The sequence below is a fragment of the Cololabis saira genome, chromosome 12, assembly GCF_033807715.1.
Source record: "Cololabis saira isolate AMF1-May2022 chromosome 12, fColSai1.1, whole genome shotgun sequence".
NCBI lineage: Eukaryota > Metazoa > Chordata > Actinopteri > Beloniformes > Belonidae > Cololabis > Cololabis saira.
The window spans coordinates 11,937,779-11,958,001 of NC_084598.1; the positions used below are offsets into that span (position 1 = coordinate 11,937,779).

General features: G+C 39.8%; 1 protein-coding gene across 1 annotated transcript; it reads left to right on the plus strand.

Annotated features, from left to right (window-relative positions):
• Positions 1 to 3,195: 3,195 nt before the first annotated feature.
• On the plus strand, positions 3,196 to 18,637 carry commd7 (COMM domain containing 7). The gene is made up of 9 exons (XM_061734757.1): positions 3,196 to 3,334; positions 13,773 to 13,826; positions 14,002 to 14,104; positions 16,001 to 16,057; positions 16,243 to 16,280; positions 16,472 to 16,562; positions 17,134 to 17,183; positions 17,265 to 17,313; positions 18,324 to 18,637. The coding sequence occupies exons 1-9, from the start codon at positions 3,257 to 3,259 to the stop codon at positions 18,398 to 18,400; spliced, it is 597 nt and encodes a 198-aa protein (XP_061590741.1). The 5' UTR covers positions 3,196 to 3,256; the 3' UTR covers positions 18,401 to 18,637.
• The last annotated feature ends 1,586 nt before the right edge of the window (positions 18,638 to 20,223 follow it).

Genomic DNA, 20,223 nt, shown 5'->3' on the forward strand with positions numbered 1-20,223 from the left:
ATAACTGTGAAATTCACTACAAACAAGTGTTTGTAAACAGCGTTAGGTGGTAATACTTTTCCTTTTTCATACATTGCCTATGATATTGATGATTTTGGATCATTTTGTAGGATATTTTAATCTCCCAAAACCCAAGATCTTGTTTGAAATGTTTAATGTTTGTCAATTGTTTTTAAATGGATTGGAACATTTTAATAAAATTAGTAAAATGGTTTGAATTGTGGGAGTAAAATCTCTGAAACATAAAAACCTCTTAGAGAGTGGGAGGGATGTTAGGAGGGTAAGCTCAGTTTAGTTAACAGTTTTTACAAATACAATATATAGAACAGCTGTGATCCAGAACAGAACCCAGGTGGAGATCTCTGGACAGACATCAACAGCATCACTACAATATGCTGCACATTTGGCTTTAGGGAACATATTATGAAAAACAAAACTCAAAAACACCTGATACAACCCTGTCAGTTTGTCTGAGACCACCTCATATAAATGTGTAATTTGGGTCCCATTTAGACTTCTGTGACTTCACAGACTAATTTCAAAGATGAATTATCCAGCTTCCTCCGTCGTTATCTTCAACCTTGCTTTCTTAATCATGCTGGTTTTTTTTTCTACCGCAGAAGTGGTGCAGATAGGGGGCACGGTGGCGCAGCTAGTGCAGCCGTCTCACAGCAAGGTGGCGCAAGGTCCTGGGTTCGATTCCCGCCGGGGGACGCTGTGGGCGCTGAAGTGCGTGTTAGTTCCCCCATGACTTCAGTGCCCACACCATGGGTGGGGTTGGCGAAAGGGCCTTTCTGTGTGGAGTTTGCATGTTCTCCCCGTGTTCCCTTGGGTAGCTAATGGGAGCTACCCTCACAAAAACATGCACACAGTCCTGGGCTACACATGCCCCTCTGGCCAACCGGGGCGCCAGATGGGGTGGGGAGGATCCGGCCGGAATAACGTGATCCTTCCACGCGCTACGTCCGGCCGGAGAAGCCCCACCCTGTCTGGTGAAAAGATGCGGCCTGCTCACTCCTCAGGTTAAGGAGGAGACCTGAGCAGGGCCCTCCCGGGGTTGGTAGAGGATGGCAATGCCCAGGACTGTCACTTAGGTAGGAGCACGGGGTGGTAAAAATGGGAAAAAAACCGGGATAAAAAATATTTAAAAAAAAGAAGTGGTGCAGATAAGAGTATGCACTCCACGAGCATGTCTACGTATGGGGGAATCGGACCTTCAGAGAGGAGCTGAGTTTCTGGTCATTTCTCAGTACACGTACTTGTCCGTACTCGTGAAACGCCATCAGCTGCAGCTGAAGCACTGTTCCACTTGTGAAGTCTGGAGCTCGCCAAGGATGGTCCAGATCCCTGGAGGTGTTCTTGTGATGTCCATCTTTGCAAGGTTGCATTCACTGGAGGCTTGCATGCACTTGAGATGACAAAGTTTCCCTTGATGTATTTCTTGCCAACAAGCGGAAATAACAGCAAAAGAGAAAGGTTGAAAACTAAATCAATACATTTTAACTTCAATCTTGTTTAAGGAAATGTAGTTTTAAGATGTTTTTTTGCAGGAATATAGTTGTTCTGACTTCTTATTTCTGGTTAAACTAAAAAATATAAGATAAGATAAGATAAGATAGGATAAGATAAGATAGTCCTTTATTACTCCCTCAATGGGGAAACTCACGTGTTAGCAGCAGTACGCTTAACATATATACACACACACAGACGCATGCGGGGAAGGGGGTAAAAAGGTAAAAAAGTAAAAGATATATATAATTACAAAATATGGACAGTATATACACATTGCAGTGGAGATAAAAGGATAAAAAATATAAGATAAAAAAATAGTGCAAAGGAAGAAAAACAGTGCAAAAAAGCAGGTAGAATGAGTGTGAGGTAGACAGGTATTGCATGGATATTGCACATATGATTATTGCACATATGGTTATTGCACATGTTATTATTGTCCTATAGAGCCTATATTAACATTTCCTCCAATGCAGCATTTCATTATCATTATCACTCACTACAAATCATAACAAAGAGGGGCGTCAACACCCATCGTTCTCAATCTCACTCATGGTGCCGCAACTAAACCATGTACAAACACTGAGAACACACGTTAAAAAGTAACCAATTAAACAAAACACAGAATAACCACTTACATCCCCACAGTCAGCCAAGGGGGGATCCCGGTGGTGGCCCCCCCACAAGTCTCCGTGTGGACTCACCTGGCAGCGGCTCTGTCCATCGCTGATAGCCGCCACTACAATATTTATAACACAGCTGAAATACAAAAGCATTTAACGCATTAAACTTACTTCATCTAAAGTGAGGGTCGCAAACACTTTTGCCAAAGGGGTCCATGGTCCATTCTGAGTCGTGTTAATGTTTAAACTGTTTATTATTTGCTCAATTAAACTCTCTGAAAACCTTTTACCTGACCTACGATGGACTGGTGACCCGTCCAGGGTGTATCCCTGTGTTTGGCCCGTAGTGAGCTGGAATAGGCTCCATCAGATCCCTGTGAACCTGCATTGGAATAAACTCTTGGAATAAACTGAATGGAAAGTGGATGGAAAGTGGATGGATGGATGGATGGATGGATGGATGGATGGATGGATGGATGGATGGATGGATGGATGGATGGATGGATGGATGGATGGATGGATGGATGGATGGATGGATGGATGGATGGATGGATGGATGGATGGATGGAATGAATCTGAGATGTAATGTCATCAAGTACACAAGTATCATGCTGTTCCAACTGCAGAAAGACCGTCATGGATCCTCCCGTCCTCCAAAGTACATGTTTACCCATCGTACTATCAACGTATGAACTACCAAGTTCACAAGTCCACGCTTGGTCAGAATTGAGAAACTACCTCTGACTTCCCTAAAACCAGGTGTTATGAACAGAACTGTAAACATGTAGCTTAATCTCTGTGATTTAAATATGTCACAGTCATTTCTGAAGACTTTAGGAAACTGTCAGCTAGTGATAAAAAGGACACGTCTCTTTTAACTGTATCTACACTTTTCTACTTATTTATATGATTTTTCTCATCATTGTCTTCTTGGTGTTTTTAATATATTTTACGTTGCATTGATTGATTTAGACTTTGGTGCTTCATTATATGTACAAACAATTTGAATCAATAAAGATTGTTTTAAAAAAAACGCACATCAGCTGACCGCCGGTGCGCATGCGCATTCCTCAACGCGGAACCTGACTGTAAACATCTGAGTTTCCAGATTAAAACTTCTAAAAATGCAGCTTCACTTCATTAAAGATGTACCGGACTCTGTCGGCACCGACTTTCAAAATCTGAACAAGTTCAATGACCAGGTAAATACAGCTGTTGCTACGTAGATTTAATTTACAAAAAAGGAAAAAAAATCATCCACTTTTCAAAATCCTTGAAGTGGTTTCTGTTTCTTTTCTTTTTTCTTTGTAAGTTTTAACTTTGATCCGGCAGATTTATGAAAAGCAACCGCAGCTTTGGGGGCTTTGCAGAAGATTTAAAGGATACGTGCAGACAAATTCGTGAAGTTTAGCGTGTATAGTCACATCATTTATCCCCATCTGGCAAGTACACTCATGTCAGCGTTTTCTGCATCGTTTATCTTATATTATATCTTCTGCTTTGATTGGACTTGGCCGTTTTCAAGTTGAGACTTTTTGGCAGGGTTTGATATTCACTTGTTTTCTGGATTGTGTACTTTCTTCCCCCAGAGAAGAAAATGACAGTGTAACAAATCCTTAAACCATGTCATGACTGCTCAAATGTCTCCCGTGATCCTTGGGGAAGTCCAGCTCCTAGTTCTGGCTTTTATGCTTTTACTGAGGGCTGTAAAAATGAGCAAACTTCATCTCAAGCACCTTTAACACAAAGATGCACGCTGAAGTTAAACGATGATTGAAAAAAGTAACGGCCAGAGTTATTTCTGCTGAATGAAAACTAATCACACACAGTTTTTTATTTCAGTTAGATTTTGAATGCTGAACTTTTATATTTAAGTGAGAAATTACAATCCTGCGATGGCTAACTGCTCCTGTGTGGACTTTAGTTCCACCGACAACAAGCCCTAAGTTTCATGCAGACAAGACATCTTTCCCAGAAGACTTCAGACCCACTGGGATGCACGGTGGTGGAAGTGCCATGGACTTGGCCTAATGTTGGTTCACGGACTATTACTGTTATTTAGTTTTTATTATTATTATTCTTTATTTCATTCATTAAAAGAAAAACAAAACAGTTTAATATAATTACAACAAATCTCTTTCCTTGAATGAAAGGGAACAGAAAGAAGACTAAGCTTATTTTATCTGTCCCTTTTTCCTAAGAAATCAAATTTCAATTCATGTAATAAAAAAAAAAAAATTACGACTACCGCACATTCAGTCACTCATTGGGTCTATATGAAGTTAGAAAATATCAGATCCATGATATTTGGACTATAGCGACACTTTGAAATGCCAACAAGTTAGTCTTACTGAAATTTCTCAAAATCAGCCGAAGACTGAGATAATGCAGTTTAGCGTTTAACTTCACTTGCGTGCATACACTCAATTGCAGTGGTTCTCAGCTGGCCAGGCTTCGGGACCCACCGTCAACCCTTAATGACAATCCGCAGTTCAAATTGAGGAAAAGTTTTAAGTTTTCAGATTTATTTAATGAAAAAAGAAATAACAGTGCTTTCATGTACCAAAATAAAATTAAGAAAAAATGCAACCAGTTGTTCCAAAAATATACAATTTTAGCTGAGTAACCACTAACTATCAGGAGGGGTCATATTAGCCTCTCACAGTAGAGTCGGGTAAACCTGGTGAATAGATTGATTCCCCTCCTCTGTTTGTGTACTGGGCAGTTGTTCCCCCAGATGGTCTTAGTCGAGCTTTAACTACAGCTCAGTTAAAGTGTCCGTGTAAATGGATGAACCGATTCACCTGTGGACTCTGCATCATGTTAAAAAGTGCTTTATCGTTACATAAACGGGAAGTTTTACCGAGAGAAATCAACAAATCAAACCCACTGGTTGAAGTGGTTCCAAAACAAAGAAAGGAGTGTTATGTAAGGTCTATCAAACTCTGCCAAAGTCCATTTTCTCAGCATGTTCTGACTTTTTTCACTTGATTGTAAGTTCAAATACAGGGCCTTTTGATTATTGGATATGGAGGGCCGTAAGGTGACTTTCAGATTGGAATGGATTTTAAACTGTAGTGTTGTTATACAATCAGGTTTAATAAAAATCATTAGAGTGAAGTAAACTACACAGCTTATTGGCTGGTATGTTACATTATATGGCTGTGAAAATACATTTTCTATGTCTATTATATTGCTCAATAACCCCCTCAAAACTGTTATTCTCTGCTTGGTTGTAATGTTTTGTTTTGTTTTTACAACCAGGACAGCATTTTCAGGCCTTCTCTTTCCTCTTGTGCTTCATTAACTTCAACTTTTCACTTTTGGGTTGTTATTAAATAACCCTGTGAAAATTCCCCCAGCCGTCACGATGATTATTGACCGAAGAAATCATGAGCGCCTTCCGCTAAAAGATTACTTATTCAATGGGTTCGGGATCCAGGAAAGATCAGCCAAACAGGAAACCACAAATACGAATTTCATTGTAATAGTGTAACAGTGTGATTTCTCTTAACCTCATCGTAGTGTTTATGGGCTGGAAAGGGATCAGTTAACATGGCCAAGGTGGTTGTTCAGGTGATGAACTAAATCTAAAACACAAAACTTACCTGGTGAGGTTGGGCATTCATATACCCATTCATATTCTGTTATTGGTGGATATATGGAAGTGCTTCAGTTTTTTCAGTTTATTACACAGGAATATCATTGAAAACCAAAATGCACATTTAGGTGGGTTTTTTTTTTAGCATTTCTGTGGAATGGCATTATGTCAAATGTAAACATGTAGATTCATGTGATTAGGGGTCCAAACAGTTTTTGTTTTACTTGCTAGTTGCATGGCAGCAAACCTGGTCCACAGATTCCCAGACAAGGGAATTATTGTGCAAGTGAGATGAGCAATGTTGGCCTGTAGTTGGTGCTAAAATGAGCCTAATAAATTGCATTTTTGGCTCATATGCGCTTATGTCTGAAAATATCCCAAGTATAACACACCTACCCGATTTCCACCTATAAATTGTTCCCGCTATTTTCCCCCCAAAAAATTTAAAATAAAACAAACTTTTCCTAGGTGCTTTGGCTGATTCTTACAAAACATTGAGAATATTATCCCCAAGCAATAAAGACTACTTCTTCTTTTATTTTATTATAAAAACAAAACTCTCATTACTTGACCAATCACGACTCAAATACCCATAACTTGTGATTCCAGTGTCCAAACATAATCATATATGGTACATATCATGTCCATGACTTCCCCTGGAAGCACGTGAACCACCAACCTCACCTGCTTCATGTCAATATCTGAAGAACTGCTAAATGCAAAAATGCTGAATTTGGCGTGCTAATACTTGGTCTCTACGTTGCTGCTGGCCCAAGTCTTTCAGCTGTGGGACGCTGCAGAGTTGCTTGGACCCCAATGATCACGGCTTGTGGCTATATTTTATTATTTGAGACCTTTTTTTGTTGATCTTACTGGGTTTTTTTTTATTACAGTTCTATCTTTTTAGGTTTTAGTTTATAAAACAGTAAATTAGCTGATATTTGATACTTTATTGTCCTGAGAGTCTGCTATAGATACTTGGTTCTTGTTCTTGTGTCAGCTAAGCTGCTCAGCATACAGGGACATTTTAAGAGGTGAATTGCATGTGTGGCCTGACATGAGATCCAACCCCAAACCTTGAAGCAGCACAATGGACTTTTGTTCAAATTAAAATATTAGTTTCATTTGAAGGTAGTTGTTTTCTTATATTTATGAAGCGGCATCGCTCTGCAATGATCTCCTGTAACTCTGCGCACCCATCCCCGCTGGACATCTGCGTACTGTTTTGCAGCATGTGTCACACCGTAACAATGATAAAGTAAGTTCACAGAGCTACAGGGGACATCTTGGCAGAGGTGGCTCACTCAAGAAAGTTATTTTGGAAGAAAAAATAAGAGTGCAACTGAGCTAAAGAGCAAACGAAAGTAACTCTTACAGTTGAAAAGGTTTAGTCTAGATGGAAAGGGGGGTCCACGCGCACCCCCCGGATTTTTTTATGCCACCTGATTTTTTTTAATCCTTTAAATGTCTAGTTTCAGAATTTGGTCAGTGCCAAGATCAACTAATGTCTGAAAGGCTTCGTTTTTACACTTAATTGCATCTAACTCCAGACCAGAAAATTGAAATTTGAGATTGGCAAAGTAGCATATCCTATCATACATACAAGCCACAGAGACTAATAAACACATTTATTTTTGCTGCAACCACCTAGCAATGACCAAAACAACCTAGCAACCACCTATCAACAACTTTTAAGACCCTAACTACCCTAGCAACCACCCTAGCAACCACACCTAAAAGAACTTAAAACCTCCTTGGTCTAGAAGGAAAATGGGTTTCAAGGGTAACCCCTATTATTTATGTCATCTACTTTTTGTTATCATCAAAGTGTCTTCTTTCAGAATTTGTCAGGTGCCAACCTGAAATCATCTCCCAAAGGCTTTATTTTTTATCCTTGTACTGCGAACCCCGACCAGAAAACTCTAAACACCGACATAGTATGTGGAGCAACTTTTGTCCTAAACAACTTACAGAGACAAATTAATACATTTTCCAAGCCAACTCTGATAGGCCATCACGTAGCAACCACCTTTAAGACCCTAGCAACCACCCTAGCAACCACCCTAGCAACCGCCTCTGTAAGTTGTTTAGGACAAAAGTTACACCACATTGTAGAGACAAATGAATATATTTACCCAGGCAACTCTGTTAAAATGAACACAATAAAATAATTGTTTATTACATTTGACTACACACTGACTGTTTAAAACAAAAATCGTAAATAAAAAGGCAAAAAATGTGTGTAGGATGCAGTTAACTTGTGACTAATCGTCAAATTCGCCATCACTGAGGAGATCTTCTATCTCTAATTCTTCCATTTCTAAGTCTTCATCATTCTTCATCATTCTTATACTCGTTGTCCTCTTCATCACCAGATATATACATATGTGTGTGTATATATATATATATATATATATATATATATATATATATATATATATATATATATATATATATATACACACACACCAGACAGCAATAGCTCCAAGCTTGATGTAATCAAGAGCACCAGGATGGGTGAGTTGAATATTTGTGAGAAAGGCCTCAAACCAGTTCAGGTACCTATGAAAAATGAATCGTTTAAAGATCAACTTAGTAAGCAATTACAAGTTTGTCACTTATTTTTACATTAAGTAATAAAAGAATAAGTTAAAATAGATTATTAATAGATTACCTGGAGTAATTGTGGCCATCATACGTGAAGAAGAGATCCGCCATGGCGCCATTACAGTGATGGAAGAGCTCGAAGTTGTTGGTTTTCACAGCAACATCCATCATGAAGACCAGCCTCGCATGATCCATCACGGAGAGCCAGAACATTCCTGTTTTACCCAGATGTCCTCTGCGTACCTTGTCTTGGTATTGTTGGTACTGACCGATCAGGTTTAGGAGTGAGGGATCCTTCAGAGTGGTGTCAAGGTTCTCCGAAGAGCAGCAGTGGATGAGGTTGATTAGGGTCTCATGTGGGATGTCTGGCTTCTCGTCATCTAGGAAGACATCGAAGAGCAGCCGTTCAAGTGCATCTGTGACTGCCTTCAGACTAAAGAGAGCCTTGGCATATGATTTCCCACTTAGGATGTGTTTCAGGCAACCACTGGTTGCGAGGCCTGCCTCAATGAGGATCTCTGCATAGCCAGCTCCAAGACACTTATGGCCAGTGAGCCTGCCCTTGTAATTCATGGCTGTATGGAACTTGCCAATAAGGACGACATGCCTACTGAATTCCTCCTCATATTTCCATACTATAGGACAGGCCTTCATCACCACTCCTAGGTCAAATGTGTTGATCGTGTATGGCTGTCCAACATCCTCGGTTGCTGCCTCAGACCTCTTGAGGATCTCATACACCACTGCGTTGTCTGTTATGGGCTGGTCGATGGGCGTGTAGAAGTCGATAGTAGATTTCCATTTTCCAACCAGTGGTTGCCTGAAACACATCCTAAGTGGGAAATCATATGCCAAGGCTCTCTTTGGTCTGAAGGCAGTCACAGAAGCACTTGAACGGCTGCTCTTCGATGTCTTCCTAGATGACGAGAAGCCAGACATCCCACATGAGACCCTAATCAACCTCATCCACTGCTGCTCTTCGGAGAACCTTGACACCACTCTGAAGGATCCCTCACTCCATGGCGGATCTCTTCTTCACGTATGATGGCCACAATTACTCCAGGTAATCTATTAATAATCTATTTTAACTTATTCTTTTATTACTTAATGTAAAAATAAGTGACAAACTTGTAATTGCTTACTAAGTTGATCTTTAAACGATTCATTTTTCATAGGTACCTGAACTGGTTTGAGGCCTTTCTCACAAATATTCAACTCACCCATCCTGGTGCTCTTGATTACATCAAGCTTGGAGCTATTGCTGTCTGGTGTGTGTGTATGTATATATATATATATATATATATATATATATATATATATATATATATATATATATATATATATATATATACACACACACACATATGTATATATCTGGTGATGAAGAGGACAACGAGTATAAGAATGATGAAGAATGATGAAGACTTAGAAATGGAAGAATTAGAGATAGAAGATCTCCTCAGTGATGGCGAATTTGACGATTAGTCACAAGTTAACTGCATCCTACACACATTTTTTGCCTTTTTATTTACGATTTTTGTTTTAAACAGTCAGTGTGTAGTCAAATGTAATAAACAATTATTTTATTGTGTTCATTTTAACAGAGTTGCCTGGGTAAATATATTCATTTGTCTCTACAATGTGGTGTAACTTTTGTCCTAAACAACTTACAGAGGCGGTTGCTAGGGTGGTTGCTAGGGTGGTTGCTAGGGTCTTAAAGGTGGTTGCTACGTGATGGCCTATCAGAGTTGGCTTGGAAAATGTATTAATTTGTCTCTGTAAGTTGTTTAGGACAAAAGTTGCACCACGTACTATGTCGGTGTTTAGAGTTTTCTGGTCGGGGTTCGCAGTACAAGGATAAAAAATAAAGCCTTTGGGAGATGATTTCAGGTTGGCACCTGACAAATTCTGAAAGAAGACACTTTGATGATAACAAAAAGTAGATGACATAAATAATAGGGGTTACCCTTGAAACCCATTTTCCTTCTAGACCAAGGAGGTTTTAAGTTCTTTTAGGTGTGGTTGCTAGGGTGGTTGCTAGGGTAGTTAGGGTCTTAAAAGTTGTTGATAGGTGGTTGCTAGGTTGTTTTGGTCATTGCTAGGTGGTTGCAGCAAAAATAAATGTGTTTATTAGTCTCTGTGGCTTGTATGTATGATAGGATATGCTACTTTGCCAATCTCAAATTTCAATTTTCTGGTCTGGAGTTAGATGCAATTAAGTGTAAAAACGAAGCCTTTCAGACATTAGTTGATCTTGGCACTGACCAAATTCTGAAACTAGACATTTAAAGGATTAAAAAAAATCAGGTGGCATAAAAAAATCCGGGGGGTGCGCGTGGACCCCCCTTTCCATCTAGACTAGTTACTTTAGACCCAAAGTGTTAAAAATGGCAAACTTAATTTTTTTCTGCCTGGGTGTGGATGTAAATATGGTCTTTGATCAGTATTACAAGTTACGCAGCTCAAACGATATCTGATATAACAGATCTGTGAGCGGACCTGATGTAGGCAGAACTGCCCTCAAGTTGTTTTGAAATCCATCTGTGAGACCTGTAAAAACAAATTATGATCCAAGAGCTGCAACCTTTAGAAATATCTTGAAGTAATTATTTTTTGCTGGATGTTATCAGTCTCTCACATCATTGTGGAGGCATTTTAGCACAGTCCTCTTAAGCAATATTTCTTCATTTCATCAAGGTTTTAATATATTTATTTAGGCACAGCTCTCACCACAGCTTTTCCAATCATGTAGAGGTCTGGACTTGGACTGGAGCACTGAAACCAGTCCAAGCCAGGCCTTTTCTTTTTTTTAAGGCATGACAGTGTGTTTGGGATCAATTCCCTAGAGCCCAATCTCAGCCAGACTCTTTCTGTGGGACTGATGGCCTTCCACTAACATACATTAGTGAGCAGAGGTGTCAAGTAACGAAGTACAAATACTTCGTTACCTTACTTAAGTAGAAGTTTTGGTTATCTATACTTCACTGGAGTAATTATTTTTCAGACGACTTTTTACTTTTACTACTTACATTTTCACACAATTATCTGTACTTTTTACTCCTTACATTTTAAAAACAGCCTCGTTACTCTATTTCATTTTGGCCTTTAAAAAAACTATCCAGTTAAATTGCTCCATCCGGATAGAGTGAATTTGGTTGTGGTTGTTTCAGATGTTCTTGTCCAGTTTTGTTCTTACATCCGTTCCCTCAGATTCCTGCAACTAAACTTGGATGTACATTCCAATAAAGGTTAGGATAAATGATAACATGCCTCTGAAGTTTGACTTTTTGCACCATTACAATACTTATAGGCAACTAGTCATCATATCTCCTGCTCTCTGAAACACATGTTAATGCTCAATAGTACACATATATGGTTCTTTAATATATTTGCATTACACTAAGATGCATTCATTTTCAATGGCTTTTGTCCTTAACATTACTTTTACTTTTATACTTTAAGTAGTTTTGAAACCAGTACTTTTATACTTTTACTTGAGTAAAAAACTTGAGATGATACTTCAACTTCTACAGGAGTATTTTTAAACTCTAGTACGGTATCTATACTTCTACCTGAGTAATGAATGTGAATACTTTTGACAACTCTGTTAGTGAGCCCGCAGTTGTCCAATGAGGACATATGTGAGTCCTTGGTAGACTCAAATCCAAGTCATCACATCTCCACCATCTTGCCTGCGAGTGGGTTTGAAGGTTTTGTGCTGCTGTGCTGTGTGTTATCACTGGACATCTTTACATCATCACAAGTCTTGTACTACTTCAGATGCAATTTGGCAAACCTAAGGGGGCTTTAGGTTATCTAAAGCCCCCTTTAGAGAACCTAAACTAAGGTTAAGGCGACTAAGCGCGATCTTAGTCCCGGTTTGCCAGTTGCAGAGCCCACTGAGTCGGCGGCAAATTGGGCTGTCGGGAGCCGTCGCTCCATCGTTATGTTTCAACAAATCTTGTTAAAGACGTTCAGCAACGTGTTGCCAAGCCACAACGGACAGCTGTTACCAAGCTAAGTATGTGGAGCTTGTCTCGGGAATCCACTTGAGCCACAGCCAACAAGAGAGCAAGGATTTGGGTGAGATCGGCAAGAGGAAGGGGAAATCTGTGAAGCACCGGCAGACATGTTTAACACGCCGTTCCACAACGCAGCAGGCTGCCACTTTTTCAGCTTGAAAATGATTATTTACTTTTTGCCAACTAACCTCTGCTGTCTCCATCCCTTTTCTCTTGTTCTTTGTCTTTTTTAATTTTCCTCCTGACAATAGCACAAATGGCTTGTAATACTTGTTTTAATCCCTTTCTAGGGTTTCAAATATTTGGTTCAAACATGACTCCAGATAACAACGGCCATCATCCCCTCTGCTAACGCTCTCAGCTGCTCTTACGTCAACATGGACGTCAGCTGGAACCACTCTGGGCAGAGCATCGCCCCAGCAGAAAAAAGCCCTCTGGCCTTCAATAATACCAACCAAACATAATTTAAAACAAGATGAAATTAAATAAAATAACTCAAAAAGAAAATCTACAAATTCCATCTATCCATCATCACAATGATCAACAATCTATTTCCATCCAGACCCTTATGCAAGATTTCATAATTCAAGCGATGTCATAATGAAAATGTTCATTAAAGTGGTTTTCTAACGTTATCCAAATAGTTAATCCAAGCTTTCACTGCTAAAGCCAGTTTACAAGCAGTGTAAATGTAGTTTATTCTATCATTACTTCAAAGCTGATTCTCAGATCAAAGATCAATTTATTAGTGTGTTTAATAATGTCTTATTCATTGATAAATGCTGTATTCACAAACAATTTCTTTTTTAACCTGATGGATAAAGTTTCATTATATTGTAACTCAAGTTTCATTATATTGTAACTCATTTGACATAAAGATGTCATTGATTATTTAATGTCCATGTGTGGAGAAACTTATTCTTTGATCCAACTCTGTGTAAGCTCAAAGCTCTAAACGTTATTGTTTCAGTGTTTGTAAGTGAGAACCAGAAGTGGATTAACCTTAAAATCGGCACATGACTATCAGCCCATTTCAGTTAAACTCCATAAAAAATAAATATGCGCATCATTGCTGTCGGACCTTGCTGCGCTCGGCTAAACTCTTGTCATTTTTCATCAAATCTTCAGAAATATACATGTAATGTAGGGAACTGAATTCGCCGAAGTCTAGCCATTTGGCAGGTTTTCATTCTTATCTTGTAACTATGTGACCTAGGATGTGTTTTACCCTGTCTGAAGACCTGGGAGGGACCAGGAAATGTGATACACCACAAATAAATCAGTGCATACTGACTAATGAATGATAAATGTGTGGCATATTAAATAAAGCGCTTAATTATGAAGAAGTCCAAACAGATTTATTTTATGATACAAGGGTAGAATTAATTTCTTCTTTTCCATTTTCCTCAGCAATTTCACAGTCTTATTGAAATTCTGTTCCAGTTCCTCCTGGAGCCTAAAGAGGTGAGTGTGTGTCCACACACACACGCCATTCTAATGTTAATGGGACTTGGACTCGGCGACTTAGTCTTGATAACTCAACCGAGATAAAACATTGCTCCTTCTATTGTGTGCATGTGCAAATGAATGCATATATTTGTGTCCGTGTGTGTGTGTGTGTGTGTGTGTGTGTGTGTAGACGGAGAGATTCATGCAGCAGCTCACTGAGTTTGCAGGCGAGCACGGGATGAGTGCCGGGCCCCTGAGAAACCTGATGAAGAGTGTCCTCCTGGTGCCACAGGGTGAGATTTTCGCTTTGTTCTGGTGTCGGACTGGGATAAGGTGGTGGGAAATCTGTCATATGTTTAATTCAGTCAGTCATTTCTTTCATTGACCAGATAAAAGTTCACATTTAGATTCACTTCAACTGCCAAAATAGGCGACAACACTGTTGAGAGAAAGATATCAGAGTCCTCAATAGAGACCAATGCCCCGTTTCTGTTATACAGTTTTCTGCCATCGACTGTATAAAACAGTGGACGAAGCTGTGGGTCACGTGACCCATTGGTTTCTGAAGACCGGTATTGAAGCCTGTTTCCCTTCTTGCAGCCATGTTGCTTCAGAAGCTGATGGAAACAATCAAAGTCAACTTTGCTCCTTCAACCGAAACCCGCCGAGATATCTGCAGAGCTGCCGTCAGACATTTACAACGGGATATATGATCAACATGTTGACATGTCGTCGAAAAATCAAATATGACTGTTGCGTTAGGCGCGAAGCATCATCCTGATAAGGAAGGGATAGGGGCTAGACGATGCCTGCAACAACTGTCAATCAATCATATTATAAATAAATTGTTGCTTTATATAAACTCTCCTGGTACGGTGCAAAAAATTCACCCCGGTCAGTTATCATGGATGTGAACTCAAAAGATTGAGTTTTTTTTAACCAGGCTGCTAATATGTTTATATTTTAAGTTGGACATTTCATCATGGGAGTCAACAGAATTTGACTGGCTTTTGGTGCCAGCCTCTACTGGCCAGCCGAGGAACTTCAACTGAACTTAGTTCCACATGAGCCTCAATATCGAAGTAAGATGGTTGATGCTTGGGCTCGAGTCGCCTTGGTCTCGGTGGATTCCCATTGTAGTTCAGTACCATCTCAATGTGGGTGGACTCTCGTTTTCCTTCTGCGTTGCCCCATCGAGCTCCCTCTGGTTGTGGTCGTTGGCCACGAGGCACAGAAACGTGTGGACCTCCTCTCTGCACCGCGGAGTAGGTTTGCTTGCCATCTTTCGCTGGACTGAAAGTTTAGTTGTAAAGTAAATATCTTGGTCGCTGTTGCCGGGTTTTAGATATGGCGGGGGTGAAGGAGTTGCGAGACGTTACTCTCTGGCCAATCAGTGGCCTGCAGCCCGGTGACGTTGCATTTTCAGCCCGACTCAGCTGAGGTACTAACCGATACTATCACCATAAAACAGAGTTGAGCCGAACCAAGCCGAGCAAGTTCTAGTGGAAAAACCTCATAACTTATTCTCCCAACACATGTTGAACATGTTAGTTGTCAAACCACAAAAAAAAAACAGGATGTTAAATGGTCTGCACTTATGTTGCACCTCTCTAACCTTCGTTCAGTGGTTAACACGTACAGTGGTTTCTGTTATGTTTGCAGTTGTTACTGTCATGATACCCTGGTGAGCCTATCGGGTGTAGATGCAGGTTCCTGCTCAAGGACACTTCATCACGCGGCCGTCCAGAAACTCTACTGAAAAGCTTTTTTTAGTGATTTTCCACCTTACCTGAATTAGCCATTAATGATTTAACAAACTGTAGAAAAAGCAGACGTCAGTGCCTCATTTTAAAGGATTTCCAGGGTGAAGTAGGTTAGAATAGTAAAATTATATCTAGCTATATCTTTTGCTGTCATCGGTACCAAATACGTTAATCAAATTCCTTGGTATTTCTGTCACCAGAATGGTCTTTTCATCACCAATGCATTGATCAGTTAAGATGGAATAAATATTATTATTATTATTATTATTATTATTATTATTATTATTATTATTATAGTTCCCGGCTTCATTGAATTTCTTCTTCTATAATCTGGAGAGGCGGATGTTACGATGCCTCGCCGACAATGCCATGAATTATGATGAGATGTACATTTAAACTATACTAAATCTCATTTTGTCTTTTCAGGAGCCCTGAAGAAAAATCTGACAGCTGAGCAGATCAAAGAAGACCTCGTGGCATTAGGTGCAGATCCAGTCTATAGCCAATACAGTTAGCTTTAAAACAAGGAATAAGTATCGCTGCTTAACAGCGCTGTCTTATGCAGCCCTTTCATGTTGAGTCCTGTGTGACTGAATTCCATATTTGTGCTAGTTATGGTCAATAATTTATCTTTGAAAACCAACACTGATTTCCTGCTGATTCCTCAGGTCTGAATGAAGACAGAGCAGCTCACTTTTCACAGCAGGTAACCCGCCACAAACTTTTTTACTTTCAGGGTCAATATAGGCCACCTGAAAATGTTACTTTTGAGATAATGGCAGCAACAAATGTTTCAATGTTGAGCCACAATCAAACCTTGGTGGAAACATTCACACACATCTGAGTAATTTCTCTGTCTGTGCTTGTGTGAATGCTTTTTGTCGCTGTATTTTGCAGTGGGGGGAGCACTCTGTGGTTCTGTCCAGACGTGCTCTTGGCCAGACTCTGATGGTCAACCAGCTGGTCGACATGGAGTGGAAGTTTGGAGGTAAGACGACACAGAACCAGAGATGGCATCAAATCCAGCCTGTGTGGGTATCAATGTGAGGATGTGTGAGAAAATGACCAGATGTGGGTTTTTAATCAAGAGTGTGTGTGTTTTTATATGTTAAATGTAGCTTTTTATCATGTAAAGCACTTTGCGTTAGTACTGTATGAAAAGTGCTATATAAATAAAGTTTGATTTGATTTGAAAAGACTGGTGGACGATAGTAATCCACCAGATTCCCGTCATTATCTTCAACTAGCGTTGAGCAGATCTTTGTATCAAAACATGCTGTTCTCCAGAGAACGGAGGAATCTCAGCGGTTTTGTTCAGCTGTTCTGAATTGTGCTGAACTCCACTGTGCTGTTGCCATAGTGACAAGACAAAGGTGACAATCAAACTAGCACTTTATACCTCAGGAAGAAACTTGAATAAAACCGTCACAGACATGGGGGACATTGAAGCGAGTCTCAGAAAGGCTGTGAGCGTCTGCGTGTTCGATGACGTCATATGTGAGGAAGAATTACAACGTTTATTATCAGTAGAGATTTATAGTGTTTTCTTATTCTCGCAGTGACTGTTGGCACCAGTGAAATCCACAAAGTGGGGAACATCTTTCTGCAGGTAAGGAAGAAGACCCTGTAAACCTGACCAAACTCACATGTACTCTGTTCGGTTTTGGTGAAAGTTCTTTTCTTTTTGCAGCTGAAACTGGTGGTCCGAAAGGGCAATTCCACTGAAAACGTCTACATGGGTGAGTGGTCGTCCGCTACTACTTTCCCAGCACCGTCCGTGTTCCCAGGAACTGTTGCGTTGGCAGACCCTGTCTAAAAGAAGAACTCCCCCTAACTGCGTCAGAGGTTGATGGGTTTAGGAGACAGAGTGCAGTTTTAACGTGAGAATGTTTCAGGACTGAGAGATTAGAAGAAGTTCAGCCCAATGAGATATTTTTCCTCCTTAAACTTCTCAATTTCTGGCCAATTGCTGTGATACAACCCTGTCAAAATTCCCAGCTGGTACGATGCCAGATAGGAAACTTCTTCCTTACTTTCTTACAGATGCACTCATTTTACGTCTTTATAACCTGGTTTGGGTTACCCGGCAACCAGTGAGTGACTGGAGAAGATGCTGTGAAGTAAAAATGAGTGCACCAGTGAGAAACTGACAACGTCAATGTCTTAAATGGCATTATGAACAGTGGTCTGTATCCTAGAGACCTACGAGCAACAGAAAGCGCAGGCTTGTGCAACCTTACAGGACACCAAGTAGAGGGAAAGAGCTAAAATGGAGAGCAGGATGGTTGTGGAAGCTGGAGTGGATACGACAGCTCAAACTGTTTTTTAAGGTGAAATGGAGCAGATCTGAACATGACCAGATTTTTTTTTAATGTCAGGAGAAAGTTTAGAGAGAAACCAGTGCAGTATCTACCAATGAAAACAATCCATCCTGCTTTTATACCTCCATAGTGATGTGTTGGCGTCGTCAAACCAGAGCAGCTGCTGCACGTAGAATGCTCTGGGTGGTATTTTTATCAGCGCATTATTTTGCTTTTGTCTTTTGACTTGTATTTAATAATGATCATCTTAGTACCAGTGACTGTTTGTCTTTCTCTCCACAAATATAAAATATTTTTAACTTTTTTTTAATTTAAAGCATTTTTGATTTTGTAATATTATAATAAAGAGCTGCAGTTGCCTTTCATTGTTACTTTGAGTCGCCGTTATCTTTCAACTGTTTTCTGTTTTCTTTCCTGGTTCCCTCCAGAACTGACGCTGCCTCAGTTTTACAACTTCCTGCACGAGATGGAGAGAGCGAAGGCCAGCTTGGAGTGTTTTAGCTGATTTTGCACGTGTTTTTGTGTGTGTTTGCGTGTGAGTGAGTGAGACATCCTGTCGGGCTCTAGCTCCAGGGAGCCGTGTTGTGCTCTGTGCGTTAACTCATTTGATGTGTTTGTGCATCCTCCACAGTGACGGAAGATAAACAAACGGACCAAAACAAAAACTGTCAGAGCTGAATGTACCGTTGTATAAGCATTGTTTTTTTTTCTCTGTACATATTTGTGTGAATAAAAAAGTAAAAGGAATCATATCCGACTTTTTTTTCCATCAATTAATAAGATAAAACTCAAATGATCCTGGTGAGAAACTTTGATCTGAAGCAAAAATCTTAATATAAAGAGCTAAATAATATAGAGCTAAATAACACTGCCATCTTGATGTTTTGTGACATTGGTTTTATTAAATTAGTCTGAATTGAACAGCTTACAGAAGAACATGGTAAATCACAGAAAAATGATAAGTAAAATATTGGTTGTAATTTATTCTGAATGAAAAGTAAAAAAACAAGCATCTGAAGTCTTGCAGCAGTCAAACCACATAACAACGAGAAACCACAAGCACTTCTACCAGCTGAGGTTTATTTTGTCCATATCATTCACTTCCTACCTTGTATGACAGCAAACAGCTCAGTGTTTAATCTGGGAGTTTTCCGCCCTTGTGGAAACTAGACGTCTGAGAAAGTCAGTCATGGTCCCCAACTCTGTTGTTGGTATGCATTGGGCGTCGTACCTGCATGGTCTCCGCTGGAGGGCCTGTTCATGCAGAGTCGCTGGGATAATCTTTCATTTATGCTGTTTTGTACAGGCATGTCTACCAAGCACATCATTGTCATCATGGTCACTCAGTGAGGTGGACAGATAAACAGCACCTAACTCCAAAAACAGGGCCGTTTTCTGATTCTGTCAATGTAAAACTGGTTTTGGTGAGGATGAAGTCATTTTTCAGAACGATAATAAGAAAGCTTGTCACCGAAGAAGATGCAAAACTGTCCTCAGAAAAATTCAACATTGTTTTGGCAAAGTTACACCATGATCCAACACATATTTCTGAAGTAAACACAAAAAACTTATCACTTGGTAAAGGCACAGCTTGACTTGATATCTGACATGTCCCAAGGGTCTTCAGGTGGGAACTTTCTTTCGCTAGTCCTTCGTTTAGTTGGTCCCATGGCACCTCCAGAAGGCTAAACGGTGATCTGACCTCTGGTGCGGATACCCAGAGGTGCCCAGACTGGCTGATCTTCCCAGAGCCAATCCCCCAACGCCAGCTCTCACTAGTTATTTTAATGTTAGGAGTTGTAGTATCATTGTTTAATATTGCAAATCGCTTTATACAGTAAATGGTGTTTTACTCTTGCCTTTTTGACTCTCTCCTTAAAGTAAAATGTAAGTATAAAGGAGTAAAATATCTACTAAAAAGGGTTTTTACAAGAATTACAAGTAGAAATATTAGTAAATTCTCTGGTTTCTACAGTAAAGCATTTTAAAAATAAAAAAAAAACAAGAATAGTCTGAGAGGCACATCATGGATGTCTCATCGTATTATTTTCTGAGAGGCCAGATGGACAAACTGACGGGCCTTACTCTAAAAAGAATCCCCTTAAGGCAGGGATTATCTTTGCTAATTACCATTTTAATAAACAAAATAGAGACAAAAGTCTCTTTCAGGATCCCTAAAAAGTGATTTGCTTCTCTAAGCTTTGGCAAATTACAAACTGTTTCTACTTGTCACATAAAACAAAAAAGAGCTCAACCACCTGTTCATCATTCATTGATTTATCATCATGATAAAAAGAACATGCAACGATTCCAAGTAAAATCCAGATA

Bases quoted from the DNA above. Each gene is read 5' to 3' on its own strand.
- commd7 (XM_061734757.1), top strand. From the start codon at position 3,257: ATGCAGCTTCACTTCATTAAAGATGTACCGGACTCTGTCGGCACCGAC. The intron at 16,058-16,242 runs GTGCAGATCCAG...CTGATTCCTCAG, and splicing joins AGAAGACCTCGTGGCATTAG to GTCTGAATGAAGACAGAGCA. The intron at 17,314-18,323 runs GTGAGTGGTCGT...GGTTCCCTCCAG, and splicing joins CACTGAAAACGTCTACATGG to AACTGACGCTGCCTCAGTTT.